Below are 22556 nucleotides of genomic sequence, written 5' to 3' on the forward strand. Positions count from 1 at the left end.
TCGGTGCCTTTGTGCAGAGCGGGACCGCAGCCTCTGGCGGTGGTGTGGCTCTGTATGAGCATGTCTGGCTCTAGGGGGAGGGACTTGCCTCGAGTGATGGTGAGTTTGGTCCTCACCGTGGCGCGATGACTCTCCCCTGTGTATATCCGACCTTTCCTGGACAGGTCGTGGAGCTTCTGGAGGAGGTTGGGGAGGTGCTTGAAGTAATTGCTGGTACTGACCGACGAGGGCCGTCATTTGCTGGAAAAGAGCTTGAATTTGATCCGGAGTAGGCATATGATTAAGATGTTGCGAACGAGCCGGACTCTGTTCAGCTGTGGCAGAGGCTGCCACCACCAGTGAGGCGATTCGCTCACTCCGGGTTCTACGAGGTAACACGGTTTGGGTGGTCCGTGCGGTTGGTATCCGCGCACTCTTGCACCCTGCCATTTTTGTGAGAGATCTGAACAGCTTTTAGTTCTGAGATCCCACGGATGGCGCCAATCTGTTAGACCGAAAATCGGTAACAGGTACGACAGTGACGTAAGAGCTGAGCTGGATGACCAGAGGAACTGAGTCCTGAGGGACCGGAGTGAAGCGGAGTGAAGGGACTGAGTCCTGGTGAGAGAGCTGAGTCCTGCACAAAGGCAAGCGAGGTCAGAAGACCAACCCGGGTGTTACTCCGGACAGGCCCTTCGACACTCAAGTCAGTATGAGCAGGAATGCAGAGCTAGTCTTAAGAGTTTTGAGTGGAGAGAAGGTTTTTCATTACCCATTGGTTTGAGCTTTGAACCCCCTTTTATAGAGGGAAACTCGATGACGTGTCCAGGACAGGTGGTTGCCTACTAGAGGTTGGAGCTCACCTACTCCCAGGACAGGTGGCGGGACAGGTGGCGGCCTGCTAGAGGCTGGAGTTCACCTACTCCCGGGACAGGTGGCGGCCTGCTAGAGGCTGGAGTTCACCTACTCCCAGGACAGGTGGCGGCCTGCTAGAGGCTGGTGTTTTTACACCCCATCACCTAGGATACCTATGAGAGATACATTTATTGTTGATGTTTGGGTAGAGAGTGAGAGAGTTTGAGTTTATGATTTAATTTATTTTTAACTTTTATGCGTTGAACAATGCCATTGATGGTTCTGAATATATTCTGCTTAGCCTTGCATGCTAGTAGAGGTTGCTTTGCAGGTACGCGGCGTTGTCATGTGTCGGGCTGTGATTATGGTTTGGGGTGTGACAATAATGATGATCGTACAGTTCCAATACCAATCTTAAGGACTGAAATTTGACCTTCTCCTATGTTGTACACAAGTATAATATTGTATTGTAAAGTATATGGACTTAGAAGTTAGAACAACATTTTCTAAGAGAATACTCTCTTATATGTTATATCACTATATATATATATATATATATATATATATATATATATATATATATATATATATATATATTCTATTAAGTATTAGAAATAAAAATTTATAAATTACAAACGTTGGAACTATGTTGGTTCTTGGACAAAGCATAGGATATGAGAGATTATAAATTAAGATAAAACTTGGAATTTTTAAGAGGGGACGCTTTCAATAAGGGTGAGTAGAGTTTTTTGTTTCCTGGTTTCTAGGCCCTACTCAGTCTCATCTTAGTCTTACCCTCTCAAAACTCTCTCGGTCCTCCCACCCGCCCTACCCTTCTCTCATCACTTGGGCCATGTCTTTCATCCAAGATTTTTTTTTTTTTTTAACCCATGATTAATTGCCATCTCCAAGTGGTGAGAGAGTTGTAGGGCAGTGGCAGAAGGAGAGAGATTTGAGAGGGCATGATCGAGGTTAAAAATCAGGAAAAAGTCAATCCTATTTTGAGTAGAGTTTTTTGTTTCCCGATATTTTACCACTTCTATCACTTAAAAGACACTAGTTTCTTGATTTTTAGCAATTTCATCCTCATCTCCTTGGAGACACTGATTTATCATGAAAACAAATTCATGGTCGCCAAACACGCCTTTACACACACTACTTTAACATAAAAAGAAAAAGAAAATCATCGTAGCCAAACGTGCCCTTAGAATTTTATTGTACATGGAATATTTTTCCATTGAAAATACTAAACCTTTTCTCCTAGAAGGAAAGGGGGCGAATATCCGACTAACACAAAAACCAGTTTCCGGTCATGCTCCTCCTCCGACGCCGCTACACCCATCTTTCCCATCACCTCTCCCCTCCCCCGCTCACGTTAGCATCACCCCAAAAACAACAAAAACCAAAACCAAAACCAAAACCCTCTCACTCAATCATTTCTCAACTAATAAACAAAAACCCAAATTGGTCTCCACACTTAGAATCCACGCTCTCTCTTCTCTGCTCCAATCTCTCCAAAACCCATCTTCTTAAAACCCTCCCTCTCATCAAATCCCCTTCCAAAGCCCTCAATTTCTTCAATTTTCTCCACAAATCCTTCCACCATGATGACCAAACCTATCTTTCCATGCTTCAAATCCTCGCCCGTACTCACAATCTCAATGCCGCTCGTAATTTCCTCTTCAGTATAATCGGCAAGATCTCATCCAACGTTTCAGATCGTTTCTTTAATACCCTGATCCGGAGCTATGGCAAAGCCGGACTTCTTCGCGAGTCCGTTAGGGTTTTCAATAAGATGAAAGAGATTGGAGTTCCTCGGTCTGTTTTTTCCTTCAACAGTCTCTTGTCTGTTCTACTCCGCCGTGGCCGGACTGTTATGGCCAAGAAACTGTATGACGAGATGGTATTGTGAAATAACCAATTACTCCAAAAGCTTAAGCATGCTATTTAATTAACATTTCATACATTGCATTTTTTTTTTCTTTTTTTTTAATATCAAGGAGTTGTTGGGTTTTGAATCATTGGCTCTGATACCATGTGTAAGAAGTAAAACCCCGTTACTACAAAGCTTAAGCTTAAGTTTTTAGAGATGGTGTTATTTAACTCTTTTTGGGAGGAGGGTGCATTTCTTTTAATGTTAAGGGGTTATTGGGTTTTGAATCAATGGTTCTGATACCATGTGTAAGAAGTAACATCCCATTGCTAGAAGAGCTTAAGCTTAAGTTGTTAGGGATGGTGTTATTTAACTATTTTTGGGAGGAGGGTGAGGGTGCATTTTTTTTTTAGAGGAATGATAGATGCAAGGGCCCTCTTTATGCAAGGGCGGGAGAAGGGCCCTTGAATAGATCCATGTCATTTTTAAAGTCGGTTGAGAAATTGAATTCGGTTACTCTTGATGACGTGGATCTATTCAAGGGCCCTTCTCCGGCCCTTGCATAAAGAGGGCCCTTGCTTCTATCATTATATTAAGGAGTTATTGGGTTTTGAATCAACGGCTCTGATACAATGTGTAAGAAGTAACACCCCATTAGTACAAAAGCTTAAGCTTAAGTTGTTAGAGATAATGTTATTTAACTCGTTTTGGGAGGAGGGTGCATTTTTTTTTAATATTAAGGACAACTTATGTTTTGAATCAATGGATCTGATACCATTGTATAAGAAGTAAGACCCAAATACTCCAAAAGCTTAAGGTTAAGTTGTTAGAGATGATGTTATTTAACTCTTTTAATATTAAGGAGTTATTGGGTTTTGAATCGATGGCTCTGATACCATGTGTAAAAAGTAACAAGCCATTACTCCACAAGCTTAAGTTGTTAGAGATGGTGTTATTTAATCATTTATACTTCAACAGGTATCGGTGGACCGGATCTTGCCCGATGTCTACACGTTCAATACCCTGATCCGGGGTTTCTGTCTAAATTCAATGGTGGACGAGGGTTTCATGTTTTTCAAGGAAATGTCAAGATCCGGATGTGATCCGGATATTGTTACATATAACACGCTTGTGGATGGGCTCTGTCGGGCCGGGAAGGTTCGAATTGCACACAATCTCTTGAATGGAATGAGGTCAAAGAGCTCCGAATTGAATCCGAATGTTATTACATATACAACTCTGATTAGAGGTTACTGCGAGAAGCAGTCTGTTGAGGAAGCATTGGAGATGTTTGATGAAATGCTAAGTAGAGGTTTGAAACCAAATGGGTGAAATATATTGTTCCAAGACTAACCTACTTTGGTTGTCTAGCGGTGTGTGCATCTCATTTATAGACAAATCTTCTTTTTAGAGTTCTAGTGGGAATGAACCTTCCTATTTTCAAGGGTATCTCTGCGACTTCTTTTCACAGATTCTACTGAGGGATTCAGATGAGCAGTTATTGTGAGGAGCATCTTCGTCCCTAGTGAGACTCTCCTCTTGGGTTTTTGAAGTTGAATTTTGACAGTTTGGGTCTTGGCAGAGAAAGACTCCCCTGGGTTAAATGAGCTGTTTTTTGAACTATTGGTGAGAAGAATTCCAACAATGCCGAGGTCTAAACGCTTCTTTATAGAATCCTCTTACATCAGACTCAGTTGGATCACCTTATAATTGATGGTAACTCTCTTAATGTATTCTGGTGGGTGAGAGATGTGGTTTGCTGTCCTTAAGAGATTCATAGATGTTATCGAGGATATTTTTGACGTGATTGTGGGTCATGCCAAGGAGATTCAAAATGTTTGGCGATATGACAATAGTGATATGTACTGTGCTTCTTCGGGTGTTGACAGCTTTGTGATATTAAAAGGTTGCTCCATTGTGACCTGGTGGTCACGGGTTTGAGTCATTAATATATTTACGGGCTAATATATTTCAAAGGGTGAGCCTTGACACCCACTGAAAGCACTCCACTTCTCTTGAGATCAACAATAGGAGCTTCCCAAAGGATTTCAGGAAAAAAAAATAGTCAAAATCTCTTCTAAAAATGTTACTTTCTATTCTAACATTTTCTAATCATAAACCATTCCTGCTTCAACCATCCTAGTTACACTAGAAGATTAAAAGAAGCGGATTTTGTTTCTTAACGGATAACTTATAGGATTCAAGACCAATAAAGAGCATTTTACAGCTGCGTGTGTTCAGCATTTATTGAAATTTTGCTTTGTATGAACATATCTTGAAGGGATATATCAAACACCCTACCATTTGGATGAACATAGTGTGTTGCAAGAACTAACATTATATTGGTGACTTTTTTTGCAGGTCTTAGGAGGAGGATTAAGATGAGCAGATGTAGTGAGGAATGTCCTCATCTCAGGTGGGAAATACATGGCAAATTCAAAGGAAAACAAAATTGACAAATCTTAGATAGACTTGCCATTGCAAGCATTTTGCTGCCGCGTCTGTAAAAGAATTCAAAATCTTTACAATGATTTTACTCACATCTTATTCACCCAACTCGCATTCAAATTAAAATGCGTGCAGGGAGATTCATACAAAATTTTCATCCCTCACAAGATCCTCACCAAACAGAAAAGAAATTCTCTCCACCATCCAAGAATCTCTACCACCATTTCTCTGTTCCGCTTCAGGCAGTAGCTTAGATCTACACAAGGGACATGTCATCTGGTCTTGATCCACCCACTTATCTAGGCATCCTACATGAAAAGCATGTGAACAATTGGACAGCTCTCTGACCTCATGCTTCCAATCCAAACAATTCAAGCAAATGGCACAAATGGGTTCTTTTCCGCCTTCGCGGGTACCCAATCTCTCGAAGAAATCTGCGAATTGTAGAATCGGAAGTCTCTCTTTGATCAAATCTAATGCGATTGACGACAAAGAAGAATACTGATGATCCTCTATTGAAAACTGATCCCCTTGATCTTCCCAAGAAGGCGTCTGATCGGACGGATCAAATAGACCCAAATAAAAGAAGGCCAACCTAACCATGAACCTGATTTGGGCCAAGAAGGTAAACAGATCAACAACAGCTTTTGGCAATAGAGTGCCATAAGAAACAGAAGGGAAACCCATGAGAATTAGAGAAGGAAGAGGTTGGAATAAGCAAAATAGAAAGGATTTGGGTTGACAGAAAGAGGAGAAAGGCAAGGAGAATTGTTGTTGGTTTGTTGAATGAGGAGAAGAGGGAGAGCAGATTGGTGGAGAAGATGTCTACTTATAGGCAATTTTGGGAGGTTGGGATTGGCTAAGCTAAAAAGGAAAAGGAAAAAAATAACAAATGTAGAGAGAAATACTGAGAAATCTTACTGATGTATCAAATAACCATGGAGGAATAAAGAAAGGGGTAAAATATTAGGAAATTTGGTCTCTTCATAAACTTGAAACACCAAGAAGGTTCCCTAATATCACAATGGAAAATCAAGTTAAGTTATTGAGGAGAAACAATAAATAAATATACTAAAGGAAGCCAACCAATTAGATGTGCCTGAAATAATAATATAATATGTTTTACCAACCTAGCATGCAACTTAGGATATGATGCAGGAAGAACTTTCTTGTATGGCTGATTGAACAACCTGAAAAATTATTTACCAAATACATGACTGTATGAATCATTATAAATTTGAAATATCATAACAGCGATTCAATGTAGCTAAAACATTCAGAAGACAGTGAAAACAGCAATCACTACAAGCAAAACCATCAGACCAAGTTTGAAATATCAACACAACATTCAAGTAACCGGAAACGGAAAATTAAAAGTACCCTATCTTTACCTCCTATATACGAAAACCTCCTGTACAGAAAAACCTCGAGTAACCTGCAATATAAAATAAAAATAAAATCAGAACACCAAATGAACTAAAATTTGGACAAAATTAAAAGGAACTTGATAGATCTCAGTTGGAGGAATAAAGTAAAAATAATGTTGTTGGGGATAGCAGAGAGGAGAACGGGAAAAAATACGAATAACTAACCCACTTTCATCGAATCCTTATCTCTTCCTCTAAGATGATATTGCTTGTTGAAAGAGAAAAGAGTTATTCTCGTATATTTTTGCAGAGTCCAATGGATTTTTAGATTTGCACATGTGATTTGTCGAGGTGCATGAACCGGTTTGAGAGTCATATTTCATGGGTATAATGGATTGGAATGCGAAATGGAAGGTTTCCATTTAGAAAGAAATTCTTTAATATCAATTAATATAGGATATTGTTGGGCAGTTTTCATTTATGGAAAAAAATATCCATTAATATTCATTGTAGAGTTTTCTTCAAAAAAAAAATATTCATTGTAGAGAAAGGGGCAAACGTAGGATATGCGGCTTAGTTTTGGTACTGCCATTTTGGAAGGAAAAACGTTTAGGCTGCCCTATATTTATGGAAATAAATCAAGGGTGGAATATTTATGGAAATAAACAAGGGTCAAATGTCATCTAATTATAAAGTGTAGAGGGGAAGGAATCGTTTGGAAATCTAGGAATCACGAGGAAAACAGGAAAGCTGAGAAATAGGAAGTTGAAGAGATGTTGGATAACTCCAAATTAGTAGGGAAGATTCTGATTCTTTCTTTTTAGCTTTTTTATAAAACAATTCAATGCATACAAACAAAACATTCTAAAGGCATGGCCTCTTTTTTAGCATTTAATTCTCCAAATCAGTAGGGAAGATTGCAATAGCTTTTTATAAAACAATTCAATGTATACAAACAAAACGTTATAGAATTCTTTTATTATTGGATATATACGGGCTATAGCCTATACGTACAAAGAATTTCGACCTTTTCAAATTACGGGATAGAGGAGGGCCTAACACATGGCACCACCACGGCTTAGAGGATTCCGCTTTACTTATATACTAGTAAAAAACCCGTGCGATGCACAGGCCGACAAAGAACTGTACAGACCACGTCATAGGTTGATCCAAACCGTCCATGTGATGGAACACAACATAAATAGGTTGTGCCCTAAAAATCATTTCCATAAGCTGATCCTAGCCCTCCAATATATAGATGTTTCCATAATTCCTCTTAAATCGGATGGTTAAGATCACCCTGTAGATTTTTTATTAAAAAACCATAAAGGAGGGGGGTAAGATTGAAATTATATGGCTTTAATGGGTGCCTTTGTTTAAAGCATAAAGGAGGGGGTAGGATTGAAAATATGTGAGTTGAATGGGTGCATTTGTTAAAAAAAGTCAAAAAAAGTGATGTGTAATTCTCATAGAATTTTCAAAAAAATCAAAAAATTCTCTTCAATGAAAAGGAAAAACACATTAATACAAAACCAAATGTAAGATAAGATTGAATAAAGAACCACTGTAGGGAAAACATTTTTAACTTGGGATCCTTTAATAGTTAGAAAACTTGAAGCAGTAATCTGAAATAGATGGGATCTTTGGTAAAAATAAATGGTGGAAATGGAAACCCTAACCCCAATATGGAGCTTTCATGGAGAAAAACAAACAAACAACAAAAAGCCCATCCCTAAAATCTCTTTCATTAGCAAGATAACCTCATTCAGTAATTGGAAATAGATGGGATATATGGTAAAAAGAAGAAAATGGAAAGGGGAGAAAACCCAAAAAGAAAATGAGGTAAACCCCAACCCTAAGAGAAAAAGAGAAGATCGGAGAGAAGATTCCGAAAAAAAAAATTAACACAGAGATACCTATGTGAGTTCCTAAGACAATTCGACGCTTTGCGTGAGCAATGAGAACCATCTCTCATCTGCTCCATAACAGGAATGCAAGCAGGCTACAATGCCATTCACAAAAAAAATTATCATTATAAATTGAAGGTGTCTCTAAATAAATCTTGGACTACATAACAGGAATGCAAGCAGGCTACAATGCCATTCAAGAATGTTTATAACAACGTCAAATCAAGCATGCACTAATAGACATTATGTAATACCTCAAACAATCACCAGTCCTTAGTTGCAATGTAGGAGATGTTGTTCGTATTGCAGATTCAAAATGGTAAGGAAAACATCTGTTGTCTAAATGTTGTCATCCATGAAGCCAATTCACTCAACTTGAAAGGAGAATATATATGTATGCGTACATCAGAAGAAAGCAGTACAGCAAAGGTCACTCAGAGAGGCTTTATCTTGGACAAAGATGTAGTTTAAAAGGTAACTTGGAACACGTAAAGAAGAAGCTTAAAAAAAGCAGCGGTTCTTCCACAAATGAACTCAATACCCCACTCCCACTAAATGAAAGAGACCTGGATCATATAAACCCAAGACCCCACTCACACCAGTTTCTCTCTGCAAAGATCCCAACTCCCTTTTTTAACATTAGAATCTAGAAAGATCTGAAGGACACAACTATCAACTATGAAATAAAATCCTGGGTAAGATATCAAAAGAAGGATTACCTAAATTATTTGGGGCCAATGCCATTCAGAGCTATGATCTGTCTTCTCCAATATTAGACACGATCACCCGGATCCTCTCCTTCCCCAGATAAATGGTTTGAAAATGAAAATCTGCAATACCACATAACAAATCATAAGGTTACTTGAAACACACAGGAAAAAAAGTTTAAAAAAAGAACAGCTATTCCACCAATGAACTCAAGAACCCACTATCTAAGATCACATGAAACGGAGTGAAGACAATAAAAATATATAAGCTTGCTTAAGGGCTAAAATATATCAGTGAAGGCATTAAAATATAGCAGAAACAGAGAGAAAACACTAAAAATATATAAGCTTGCTTATCGGCCATATCCGGTTTCATGACATGGTTTTTAAATCATGACATGAAAACCTCCATAGCAATATATAAAAATCTAAGGTCAAAAGAATTAATCGGAACATGAAACAGAGTGCTCCTTTTCTCTTCTGCTATATGAGAGGGGAGAGACAGAGAGCTCTAGTAAAAAAAATAGAAAAATTTAATACTGATCACAAATGAAGAAAAAATTAATACTGAATTAAAAGAAGTTTGATAATAGAAAAATTAATAAGTAATAAAATTGCATATTGATTTTTAGACATTATAAAATAGAGAAATAAAGATATGTGTGGTCTGCAAGTGTGATAATAAACCAAGCTTGCTAACTACGTATTACATAATACATTATAAACGTAAAAGTAAAGCAATATTTGTGGATAGTTGAAGAGTCAGCATTAGAGCAATTCTCATTTACAATATAACCACAATGGTCAATACATAGACTACAATACCTAGAGAAAACTCTGTAGGCATAGAATAACAAATTATTAGCCCATCCTAGAGAAGTACCATTAAAACTAAAACAGATAGTGTCAAGCAGGTTGTAAGAAAAAATAGAGGAATCGAGATCTATTTGCACACCTTTCTTAAATTACATGGCAATATGAAATGGGAAATGATAACAGTACCCAAATGTAGAGCAGAAATTAAAATTACCTTGTGTATTGAACAACTTTGCTCTATCACAATCATTAGCAAGAGGGGTTGAAAGATCGAGGTAGTTCTTCCATTCTCAGAAAGATACCTACAAAAACACTTTAGCCAAATCATAAGGTGAAGAATGAAACAAAATTACAGAAATTGAGGAGAGAGGGAGAGAGTTATAAACCATATTATCATGAACAATCCAATACTAGAGCACAACGTATAAAATATGCCGAATGTAACAACTCCTGATCTTAAGGAAAAACAGTAGTTATAAAATTTTACTGAAGAAAGAGTAGGAATTGTAAATGACAGTAAGATACTAATTCAGTTCTTATGAACCTGGTACCTACATTTATAAAAAAAATGGAAAAATTCAAACCGAGGCAGTGATATATCTTAATTTTTTTTAGATGTGGTTATGGCATGCAAGAAGCATCAATTAATAAGCAGCCATTTTAAGCCAACTAATTCCCCCGTTGCATTTTTTTAAGCCAACAAATTAGGCATTGGCATGCACGTCTACCCACCATAAAACATCATATTTATTTATGTAAACCTTGGGATCCAATGTATAATTAAGAAAAACTGAAGAACAAAAGATTAGGAATTGACAGTGTAATTTTTAAAGTCATGTTTACAGTTTGTTAATAGAGTCAAAATGGCAAACAAATGCAATAAAGAGGGCAAATGAACCCCTTGAAAAGGAGGGATCAACCCAGAGGCCTAAACTGTAGAAGATAACCAACAATAGATCACCACCAAAGTATCCAAACAGAAATTACCAACCCAACATAAAAAAAACAAATGAAATAAAAATAGATGGCATTTTCTTAATTGTTCGTCATGCTTCAAGACATCTGAATGAAGAAATAGTTTAAAAATCATGGAAAGGACTTACCACCAATCAAGGTAAACACCATTAATGGAGTGAGTAGAAATTACCAATCCATGCTTCCAGAAAATGTAATCAAAATAACACCCAGTTATCAAAAGCTTAACCATCCCAGCTATCTTTATGATGACACATGAGCAGAACAAATTTAAAAACTAAACTAAACAATTAATAGTAGTATCACATTAAAAAAAACATAAACAAAGCATCAATTAATAAGAAGCCTTTTTAAGCCTAATCAATTGCAGGTAAAATCTTTGGAGGTTAAAATGAAATGTCAATACCTGAAACATATCAGAAAGGAAAAAGGAAAAATTCAATCCCACAAAGATAAATAGAAATCATAAAAGATAAAAGGGTCTAGAGAAGAGCACTTATCTAGAGAAGAGCAATAAAAATAGAGTATCTCGCTCAACCTGCTTCGCTTATCTCCATTAAACCTGCAGCCACCAAGAAATATCTTAACCCAGAGTGAAGCCAAAGCCCGTCCATGTGATGAAACACAACAGAAAACGACCAATTTGTTCCTATCTTATTGAAAGTGACAAAAATTCTAGTACTGCATTCCCTAGTACTCCTCTCGAACACATTCGTTAGCTAGTTTTGGTCCCCCACATTGGCACACAACTTGACCTCGCTTGGCAATCCCCTCGTGGGTTGCTACGTAGAATCAACATAGAGCACCTTGTTCATGTTGGTCGGATTTGGTGATGACGGAGATTTAAGATCAAAGAAGTGATGCTTCAGGGCGCGTAATGGCTTTCCTTAAGGCAAATTTCACCCCCACCAGTAGTGTGCAACAGGGATCCGCGAACTGCCTCCAAAATACAATGAAGCCTTGTAGGGATATCCTACAAATGTTTGACAATGTTTCGCACAAGTGGAATCAAACCCAAAACGCCCTTTAAGAATTACAAACCTTAGAGAAATTCACTAAAACTGTTTCTGCAGTAAAACAGTATTTAGTGCACCGTTTTATATAAAACTCAATCTTTAAAGACAAGAGAGTAAACAAGAACTTAGGGGAATTTCATGATAAAAGTCCAGTAAATTAACTAATTCTTAAAGACAGATTTCGGCTCTTTTTATAAAACCACATACGTCTTTTCAATGTGAAAAACATCTCTTCAAAGTACCTCTTCAAAGTACCTTTAGATTGGTTGTATAATGGCCTTTAGATCGCACCTCTTCGCGATATAACTAATATGGATCATCCATAAAGTGTCCTTTTAGTTTAAAATCCTCCATGACTGTTGGGAAGCAAAAGGACACTAAAAGATTCAAATTTGGAAGTGAAAAGTTGTGTCCACTTTTGCCCCAACAGATAGATTTTTGCGCGACTGCGGTCTACCGGGCTACCGCGATCGACCAGCCATACCTTTCTGGAAATCGATTGACTTTCCAGTAACCAATCTGCGGTCGCCCGGGATACCCCAGTCGACCGGCCCTGTTTGATAATTATTTTTCTAATTAAAATATAATTTGTAAAAGCACTTTAATTTTCCAACACCATTTTGAAAATTCTCTAACAATCCCCCACCATTTTCAAAATCAAAGAAAGTTTTCTCATCAGGCTTGAAAACCTTATGCATAAATGAAGGAATCTCTCGATTTAAACTTTCACTTAGTGAGAATACATCAAAGTTAGCCAGAATTGCATAGTAGACGTATCTTTGAACTAGCTATTCTATTCGGCTAACCGGACATATCTCACACATAAGTTTTCATCTCATTAGGCAGTTTCTAAGAGCCGACACATGTATTAGCCTTGTGTCTATATCTTGGTTTCATGAGCGCTCTAAAGACTAGCCAAGTCTCATAGGAAGGGGCACCACTTCTACACTCACATGGCTAGACTTATTAAGAGTGCCCCTGTAACTAAAACACTCCAACATCATGTTATAAGTCTATTAAGAGCCCAATTGCTCAGCCTTACCCTTTAAACATTACAGGTACCAAGCACTTTACCTTGGGATGACAATAAAATATATTATAATGCTTGCAACCACTCCATATGATGTACTTTGACTCATTGAACTCAAGACTTGATGTTTATTCAAGTGTCGAGTTGAGGTTCCATCATTGGTGATTATAGGTTAATGGCGTTAACCTCATCCCTTTATGGCGTTTAAACATCATCCATCTCGCGAGATCTTTCAATCAGATTTTGGTCTAAACTTTCATAATAAATTGTTATCACACACCACCTGTGAGTAACTGCCTTGCATAACCACCCTAAGTCATATATCCTGACTTACCACTTGGTTATAGGCCTTCAATAGTGCAAGAACCCACTACTGAAATTTTAAACAACATTAGCTTATTTCAAACTAAAATGAATTCTGGCGCCATAGAATCAATTATGCATCCTTGCTTTTAGAGGCTCGGTAGATATACCCCCACCATGAGTGCATATCATTCACTCATTTACGTGTTCTCAGTCATCTAACTAGCATTTATATCCTTCTATCATTACAGGATACCAACTATAGACATTTCTATAGTTCAAACTTATTTTTAGTTATTTGAAAATTCATACATGTTAATGTACTTGACCCGAACTTCTAGTAAACATACAAGTTTACATACTGCTTTTGTTTTACCAGGTCTAACAACTATCAAAGCATACAAAAACTATCAATAACATAGTTTTACTAGACTGAAAATAATTCTTTTGCTTTCCAATTTTGGGTTTGAACCAAAATTACATACCTTTGTGTACATTCAAATGATTGAACCTTTGGGTATTTTTTATATTGAGACATAACATGACTGTTATTCTTTCTCATAATTTAAATACCCAACAAAACATTTAAACACCAATCATTTAATAAATGACAAAACTCTTTGGTATTTGAATACCTAAGTCTATGTTAGATTTTGATCACAAATTACTTATGACATCTATAATACTAATGTCAATCATCAAAATCACATGTTATCCAAATACGATAACAAATTTAGCATTTTCAGATTTGCCATATGCATACTTATTGCATTATGTATCCTGAAATCATTTGATATTACAACCTTATCAAATATTTCTTATTCTATTTGGATACTTAAGCAAGACATAAAATGACTTTCATATCTTATTTCCATACTAGAAATAACTAAAAACTTGAAGTCATGTAATATATATTTATATATATATTTTGCCAGCAAGATTACTACCAAGATACAATCTCTATCATCCATTTAATACTCATGAATCTTAGAGATTAAGAATATGGTTTTTAATCTTAGCATACAAAGCCTAATTTTCAAAACAATTTATCCTAGCTTTCTTTATAAATCTTTTGCAACCATCTTGCTTAAGATTATTTTATTAACCACTATCTCTTGATCTTTGGTCTTATCCTTTTAAAGATCCACTTATAGCAAAAGAACTTCCACAACTGAGTCTACTTCATTATTATCTCCATTCTACAATAGAATCTAAATATATAAATTCATCTTTATAACCTTGAGGATTAGACTATACTCTTAGATTTATCATGATGGAAGTTTAAGATTATTTAGTTTTTCCTACTAAATAAACTATGAAACAAGATCATATTATCTTTTATTTATCTTTTTCTTATTCTTATTCATTGGGTATCACCTCTTTAGACTGTTGTAATGATTCTAGTATGGATTAAATCTTACAACTTTTGGACATAGGAGAATTTAATCTCAAAAAATTATAACCCAAGGATCAATAACTTTTGACCTCACATAGAACATCAAGTTATACTTCTTAAGGATGTAAACTTGCATATCTAGGAATATGCACTTAATACCCTTCCTTCCTAATTTCTTCTTGTATTTGGAAATTTGAAATTTACCTTCTTATAATTTCTTCCTTTGAGATCACCTAAGAAAGTTTCTTTTTACTTTCTTCTAGATCTTATAAGGATACACAAGATGAGTTTAGAGATTGGTAAAATTTACCCAATAACTAGGATTCCTGTTAATATCCTATTCATTAGTTTTGCTTTATTACTTCACACAAGTCAAAACTTATTTCACATATTTCAACAAAATCAAGAAAGAGGTAATTTCCTTATTCCTTATATTATACCTGAGATACTCAATCTTAGTTTCATCTTGATTTTCTAAAATCTTATGTCAAAAGTTTTACCTTTCTCAAAAACTTATCTTTATAATACAGAAAATATACACATACCAAAACTTAGGTAACTTATCATGACTTTCCATATGTTTTATTAAAGACCATCATATGCATATCACCATGTATAGATTAAATATTCATTTTGAAAATAATTTATACTTTAGATAGTATAAAAGCATGCATTTTCTAATGATAACCTTGTTTCATTCTATGATATTACTTGAAATTTTCAAACGATATCAAGATTAAACATGTAACATATCATTCTTAATTATGAAATTAACATTTTCATACTAACAATTATGTGAGTAATTTAACTACTTATATGACATCAATATTATATAACCAATTATTTTCAAACTATCTTTGAAAGATATCACTTGTTTTATTTAAAACAAGTTTATTCTCACTTGTTTTATTTAAAAAAAAAAACAAGTTTATTCCCCACTTATCACAAGTGCTAGTAAAGATTAAAATATCTTTAGTTTCTATCAAGCAACTTTATCAGAAATAGTAAGGAATTTTCTTAGAATAATTTATTCCCAATATTCCTTATCTTTTGACTTTACTAGTGATGATTGCCCATTACACAAAATGCTTACATTCACAATTTGGCCACTAAGTCAAAGTAGGCCATTGTCTTTTTATAGACACTACTTGTCACACCCAAGTCAATACAATAAACATTTTTATCTTCAAGGATATAACCTCAAATGTTACGGCTTCTAAGTTCCTTTGGCATCTTGTGCATCTAACTTCTTCAAAGAAGTATGCACTAACCTAGGCCAACTTTAGCCACAAGGAAAACCAAACTATACATGTTCTTATCAAGAACATTTTCATGTTTGTCTCTTTCCTGATTTCCAACCAAGGAATAAAAGATTATAAAATTAACTATATCATGAATATTATTCACTTTTATCAATTATTATGTCCTAATGACATTTCAAATTGAAAGTGAATATTCTCACATGTCATAGATATATCTTCACATAAATTCCCTTTTAGAAGAATCTTTATTCTAAATAAATAAGAAAATGTTATTTATGCTCTTTCTTACTTATTCACCAATTAACCGTGTAGAAGATGGTAAGAGTTTATACTCTACTTTCTCTAATTATTGACTTTCAAGTCAATTTTCTTAAGAGATTCAACCATCTTAGAGGTAAGAGTTTTTAAACTCTACTTTTCTCTAAATATTGACATAAAGTCAATTTTCAAAGAGAATTAAACCTCCTTGAACACAGACTATTGTGATAGTCATTCTAATATGGTGGATCATTCTTTTAAGGGAAATATGAAGATATCACAAAGCATATAGAATTAAACATAATTCCTTATGCTTAACTTGATCAAATCAAATATAATTTATAAACCGAAAGGCGTACCTTATGTAATCAACCTCAATGAAAGTGATTCATACCATTGTATCCAATTTGTCTTCTTGAAAGCATGCCTTGAACATCTCCATGAAAATTTGTTTTAAGATTATTGGTGGGATTTGGTGATGACGGAGATTTAAGATCAAAGAAGTGATGCTTCAAGGCGCGTAACGGCTTTCCTTAAGACAAATTTCGCCCCCACCAGTAGTATGCATCAGGGATCCCCGAATTGCCTCCAAGATACAATGAAGCCTTGTAGAGATATCCTCCAAATGTTTGACGACGCTTAGCACAAGCGGAATCAAACCCAAAACGCCCTTTAAGAATTACAAGCCTGAGAGAAATTCACTAAAACTGTTTCTGCAATAAAACAGTATTTAATGCACTGTTTTATATAAAACTCAATCTTTAAAGACAAGAGAGTAAACAAGAACGTAGGGGAATTTCATGATAAAAGTCCAGTAAATTAACTGACTCTTAAAAGACAGATTTTCTGTCCTTTTTATAGAGCCACAGATGTATTTTCAATGTACCTCTTCAATGTACCTCTTTAATGTACCTTTAGCATCCCTTCAAAGTACCTTTAGATTGGTTGTATAATGGCCTTTAGATCGCACATCTTCGCTATATAACTAATCTGGATCATCCATAAAGTGTCTCTTGAGTTTAAAATCCTCCATGACTGTTGGGAAGCAAAAGGACAATAAAAGATTAAAATTTGGAAGTGAAAAGTTGTGTCCACTTTTGCCCCAACGGATAGATTTTCGCGCGGCTGCGGTCGACCGGGCTACCCGCTGTCGCCCGCCGCTATGCTTCTGGACTTTTTATTTTTTACGATCCAAAGAACCGCGGTTGATTGGGGTACCGCGGTCGACCGGCCATACCTTTCTGGAAATCGATTAACTTTCCAGTAACCAATCTGCGGTCGCCTGGGCTACCGCAGTCGACCGGCCATACCTTTATGGAAATCGATTAACTTTTCAGTAACCAATCTGCGGTCGCCCGGGCTACCGCGGTCGACCGGCCATACCTTTCTGGAAAATGATTAACTTTTCAGTACCCAATCTGCGGACGCCCGGGATACCCCGGTCGACCGGCCCTGTCGGATAATTGTTTTTCTAATTAAAATATAATTTGTAAAAACACTTGAATTTTCCAACACCATATTGAAAATTCTCTAACAGTTCGAACGTATGGAAGTCATATTTAAATGTCGTTTTTTCAAGTGGTAGGTTGATAATGATGGGGACACTACATGAGTGTATACCGTGGAGATAAAGTGGAACGGCAATTCTAAAGAAATGGGTGAAAAATTGCAACCCTACATTTTTATCATTTCACCCCTCTTTTAAGCAAAGCAACACACCCACCTAGATTGATATCTGCCCCTTCTATTTCACTCTTTCTAATTTTCTCCATTTATTTTAAAATATCTAGTTTTACGTAAAAAACAATCCTTCCGTAATTTTATACGCACACCCCTTTAAAAAATGTCCTGGGTTGTCTAAATATGTAGAGGTTTTGCACCATCGCTGATCATTGCCGTCATCATCCTAAATCTGGAGTTGTAGCTTTCATCTATATATTTCTCTTTCTCTCATTCTTTTCAATATTTTCCAAATCATAATTTCTTAACTTTTTGTCCATTTTAATTGAGGTATCTTAGACTCTTGGCTAAGATAACAAGCCAAAAATGAGAAAGAAAAGAAAAAAACAACCGCTAATCAAAATTAGAAAGCAAGAAGCATACAAACCCTTTTTCTCTCTTTCTACAGAATCGTGAGGAAGACGAAGATATCTGTAGGTGGGACGTGTATATCTCATAGCAATATATCTCATACGTGTATATCTCTTCTGCTGATATCTGTAGTAGGTGGGAATACCTGTAGTAGGTGGGAAAAAGGAAGATAAATATCTGTAGCATCTGTAATAGACCATTTTACCCTTGACTGTAGAGATATATAGATGAGATGAACTATAATATTAAAGGGCCATATGGTAAATAAATTAAACATGGACGTGTAAATCTCACAGCATTTTGGAAAAATTCAAAAAATTCTCTAATTTCTCTTCTGCTATATAGTATACTAGTAAAAAACCCGTGCGATGCACGGGCCGACAAAGAACTGTACGGACCACGTCATAGGTTGATCCAAACCGTCAATGTGATGGAACACAACATAAATAGGTTGTGCCCCAAAAATCATTTCCATAGGCCGATCCTAGCCCTCCAATCTATAGATGTTTCCATAATTCCTCTTATCTTAAATCGGATGGTCAAGATCACCCTATAGTTTTTTAATTAAAAAACCATAAAGGAGGGGGGTAAGATCGAAATTATACGGCTTTAATGGGTGCCTTTGTTAAAAGAATAAAGGAGGGAGTACGATTGAAATTATATGATTTAATGGGTGCCTTTGTTAAAAGCATAAAGGGGGGGTAGGATTGAAATTATATGAGTTGAATGGGTGCATTTGTTCAAAAAAGTCAAAAAATGTGACGTGTAATTCTCATGTGATTTTCAAAAAAATGGAAAAAACTCTCCTCTTTTCATCCCAGCTTATTGTATTAGATAGATATATATATATTAATGATAACATGGCTCAATTAGAGTCCAATAAATTTTGGTCCAATAAATGTAAAATCAATTCTCAAAATCTCGAGTCCAATAATCAGTTTTGACTGAAAACCAATTTTCAATCCATCTCAATATGATCAAATTTTTTAGGGTTCTGATAGGAAAATCTCTATCATTTTACACGTACGGGTGCCCACGTTAGTGAAACCCAATTTTTTAAATGGAAATGCGTGGTTCTAGGTGTACATACAGTTGAGCTATGTTGTCATCGGTGAATTAAAATCCAGCAATGTCATGTTATAAAGAATGTGAATGACAAAACTAGTGAAAGTAGCACAAGTTGTGGCAATGAAAAATAGAAACAAAAAAAGGATTTACCAGAAGAAACATTAAACCCATGCTGTCTTAGTAGTTGAAATCGGAGAGCAACAACATATAGATCATTGTCAGCAGCATATGTATGGGATTCGTATAGTTGATGTAGTGCCTCGTTAATCTCCATTTCAAAATGATATGCCACTCCAAGACGTTGAAGCACATCGATCAAATCTATTTCTTGTTGTGACCCCTTGGCACTTCTTAGCATTCTCTTCACTTCTTCCTTCAACTCTTCAATCCGCTTAGTCCATCCATCTAATTTCTGCATGGTACCATTCATAAACAAATGTACATTAGCTACTATTACAACGAAACGCTGTAATTCAAAATAAATAAACGCTATAATTCAAAATAAATGAGCTCTCGCTCTCTCTCTATCTCTCTCTCTCTCTCTCTCTCTCTCTCTCTCTCTCTCTCTCTCTCTCTCTCTCTCTCTCTCTCTCTCTCTCTCCTGTAGTTCTCTATTGAATACATAAATCCACAATTTTGTTTTCTTCTAAATTTTATACAATCGTCTTTTTTCTCTGTTTTTAATCCTAACTACATAAATAGATATATATGTAGTTAGGATTATTGACAATCCTAAATTTTATACAATCGTCCTTTTTCTCTATTTTTAATCCACAATTTTTTATCCTAACTACATAAATCCACAATTTTGTTTTCATCAAATAAATAAACGCTATAATATCAATGTTTAAAAACCTAGATGTGGGTCAACATGCAGCCAAGAAAAATCCTTGTTGACTCCGCGCAAACGTGGCCAAAAACGCAGTTGACGAGGTCATAACTCAAGAGAGTGAAAGGAGTTTTTATTAACTCTATAGGGCAAAATGCGGAACGTGGCCAAGGGGAAAGAGAGTTGACCCAGGGGAGTCCTCGATGACGCGGGGAAGTTTTAGATGCTTCAGATGACCTAAAAATAAACTGTTGAAGAGAGCATCCCCTAACATCATGAGTGAGATCCCACATCGGAAAGAGAGGAAAAGTTGTTGGGCTATATATGTGGATCTCCCCTCTCCCACTGTAGACGCGTTTTTAGCATCTCCAAGGGGCAGGCCCCGCGGAGTGAGTTGGGCACGGTTAGTAATGCTGGAAAACAAAATCAGGGAGGGTGGAAGACCCAGAACCGGACAATATTTACACAGTCAGGTTGGGGCGTGACATAATGTTATCAGATCGGGACTTCCAAGCCAGTATGGTGTGCCAGCGAAGACATTGGGCTTCAATGGGGTGGATTGTGAGATCCCACATCGGAAATGGAGGAAAAGTTGTAGGGCTATATATGTGGATCTCCCCTGTAGACGCATTTTCAGCATCTCCAAGGGATGGGTGCCCTGCGAAGTGGGTTGGTCACGGTTAGTACTGTTGGAAAACAAAACCGGGGAGGGTGGAAGACCTAGACCTGACAATATTTACACAGTGGGGCTGGAGCGTGACATCATGTGTTCAATCAAAAGAGCATGAGATACACAATAACCATCGTAATGAAAGGTGATAATTGAATTTCTGTCTACCATTTGATCATGCGTGTAGGTGAGGAAGTGATTACCCCAAACGCTTGGGTGATACACTTCTGATTTAGGATTGAGTTGTGGCTTCTCATCTTCCTGTGGATTGAAGTAAGAACCAAATAAGAGGTTGCAGGTACGAGATCCATAGGAATGGAAAGGGTGGGAAAGGAAGACAAGGGTGGTATTGTATTTTGTGATGGAGGAGTCACTTGAATCGTTATTTATAGGCATCAAAAGGAGGCCTGCTATATTTAAACATAAAAATGGTAGAGAAATAAGATAATGACATTCAATATACACATGAACTAACAAATAAGGGAAGAAAGTGAGAGGGTGAGAAAGAGTAACGTGACCGGCATATAAATGTTTTCTACATGTTTTAGTGCCTTAGATTTATTTTTTTAAAGTATTCCACCCACATTTTCCCCGTACAACTGCTTAGACATACAACCGCTCGAGTAAGTACAAATCAAATATAAATATTGAAAAACGTGTTTGTCAAGTGCATGGAAGAAAAACGTGTTTGTCATCTGTACCATTCATTTTTGTGGTCCACAGTATACATAGGCAGTAGGTGAAAAAATGCTATACCATTCATTTTTGTGGTCCACAGTATACATAGGCAGTAGGTGAAAAAATGTGGATCATATGATTATCTAACCCTCTAAGCCAAAGACGTGTGCTTACATATGTATAAATGCTGATAAATTAACCCCCTTCTAGTATAAATTCACCCCCTCCCTTCGATCTTTACTGCTGGCTGTGAAGCCACAACCGGTCCACGATTGTACAACCTACTCTCTCCAACTTGAACACTTGGCGGGGCCAACAATTGATTTGTTTAAATCTTTGGGCAAGGTAGGCCCTTTGATGGACTGTGTACCACCCACACCATGGGATGATCCAAACCGTCCATTTGATGGGCTGCAATGTAAATAGGTTGTGCCCCAAAAAAATCATTTCCCTAGCATGATACAAGCCCTTGATCTATAGAGAAACTGCAAAATATGGAAACCACTATAGATCGGTGAATTGTGATCATCCTCTTGAAATGATTCTTGGGGCACAACCAATTTACATTGTGGCCCATCAAATGGACGTTTTGGATCATCCTATGGTGTGGGACGTACAGCCCATTTTGAAAACACATGACTATACGGGCTAACAGAATATAAAAACTCGATTGTCACAAACATAGCTAGCAAAATGATGTTTTAAACTGCATTTTTTAATAAAAACATGTTTTAATGGTTTACCATTTCTTACTCCCTTTAAAACTTTTACTGTCTGGTTTTTTAGGAAAACACTATAAACACGTTGAAAATGTATTTTGTTGTGTTTCCATTTTGTTTACCACTTTTTTTTTTTCTTTGAACCAATACCACATTAAAATCAAACCTTTACCATCCTTTTTTTTTTGGCCAAATCATCTTTTTGCTAATTACTCTCTCTCTCTCTCTCTCTCTCTCTCTCTCTCTCTCTGAACACGAAACCTTAGTGGGGCCCAACAATGAATGGTTTAGATCTTTGAAGAAGTTTGA

The 22556-nt window shown here is 36.4% G+C and overlaps 2 protein-coding genes across 20 annotated transcripts; one reads left to right on the forward strand and one right to left on the reverse strand.

The window, feature by feature from the left end:
* The first annotated feature begins 2019 nt into the window (after positions 1-2019).
* Positions 2020-5020, forward strand: LOC143854061 (pentatricopeptide repeat-containing protein At1g02060, chloroplastic-like). The gene is made up of 2 exons (XM_077363787.1): positions 2020-2737; positions 3686-5020. The coding sequence occupies exons 1-2, from the start codon at positions 2147-2149 to the stop codon at positions 4037-4039; spliced, it is 945 nt and encodes a 314-aa protein (XP_077219902.1). The 5' UTR covers positions 2020-2146; the 3' UTR covers positions 4040-5020.
* Positions 5021-5029: 9 nt separating this feature from the next.
* Positions 5030-21220, reverse strand: LOC143854062 (beta-cubebene synthase-like). 19 transcript variants are annotated; one of them, XM_077363799.1, is made up of 11 exons: positions 21054-21220; positions 19502-19763; positions 18300-18428; positions 10167-17227; positions 9149-9259; positions 8684-8761; positions 8439-8524; positions 6547-6590; positions 6286-6345; positions 6077-6168; positions 5030-5762 (listed from the first exon to the last, which is right to left on the reverse strand). In XM_077363799.1, the coding sequence occupies exons 1-4, from the start codon at positions 21159-21161 to the stop codon at positions 17178-17180; spliced, it is 549 nt and encodes a 182-aa protein (XP_077219914.1). In that variant the 5' UTR covers positions 21162-21220; the 3' UTR covers positions 5030-5762; positions 6077-6168; positions 6286-6345; positions 6547-6590; positions 8439-8524; positions 8684-8761; positions 9149-9259; positions 10167-17177. The 19 variants fall into 19 exon arrangements, with proteins under 19 accessions (XP_077219914.1, XP_077219913.1, XP_077219912.1 ...); XM_077363798.1 differs by having other exon boundaries at positions 8684-8768; XM_077363797.1 differs by having other exon boundaries at positions 8684-8803.
* Positions 21221-22556: the final 1336 nt, after the last annotated feature.

Source organism: Tasmannia lanceolata, unplaced genomic scaffold, assembly GCF_043159265.1.
Source record: "Tasmannia lanceolata isolate RefF3 unplaced genomic scaffold, GAP_Taslan_0.1 ptg000020l, whole genome shotgun sequence".
Classification (NCBI taxonomy): domain Eukaryota; kingdom Viridiplantae; phylum Streptophyta; class Magnoliopsida; order Canellales; family Winteraceae; genus Tasmannia; species Tasmannia lanceolata.

Excerpts from the sequence above, each read along its gene's own strand:
- LOC143854062 (XM_077363796.1), bottom strand. The coding sequence starts at position 21,161 with ATGGATCTCGTACCTGCAACCTCTTATTTGGTTCTTACTTCAATCCAC. Across the intron at positions 19,764-21,053 it reads GTATCACCCAAGCGTTTGGG|AAATTAGATGGATGGACTAA; the intron begins GTAATCACTTCC and ends GGTACCATGCAG. Across the intron at positions 18,429-19,501 it reads TGGGTTTAATGTTTCTTCTG|GTATTCCCACCTACTACAGA; the intron begins GTAAATCCTTTT and ends CACCTACTACAG.
- LOC143854061 (XM_077363787.1), top strand. The coding sequence starts at position 2,147 with ATGCTCCTCCTCCGACGCCGCTACACCCATCTTTCCCATCACCTCTCC. Across the intron at positions 2,738-3,685 it reads AGAAACTGTATGACGAGATG|GTATCGGTGGACCGGATCTT; the intron begins GTATTGTGAAAT and ends ATACTTCAACAG.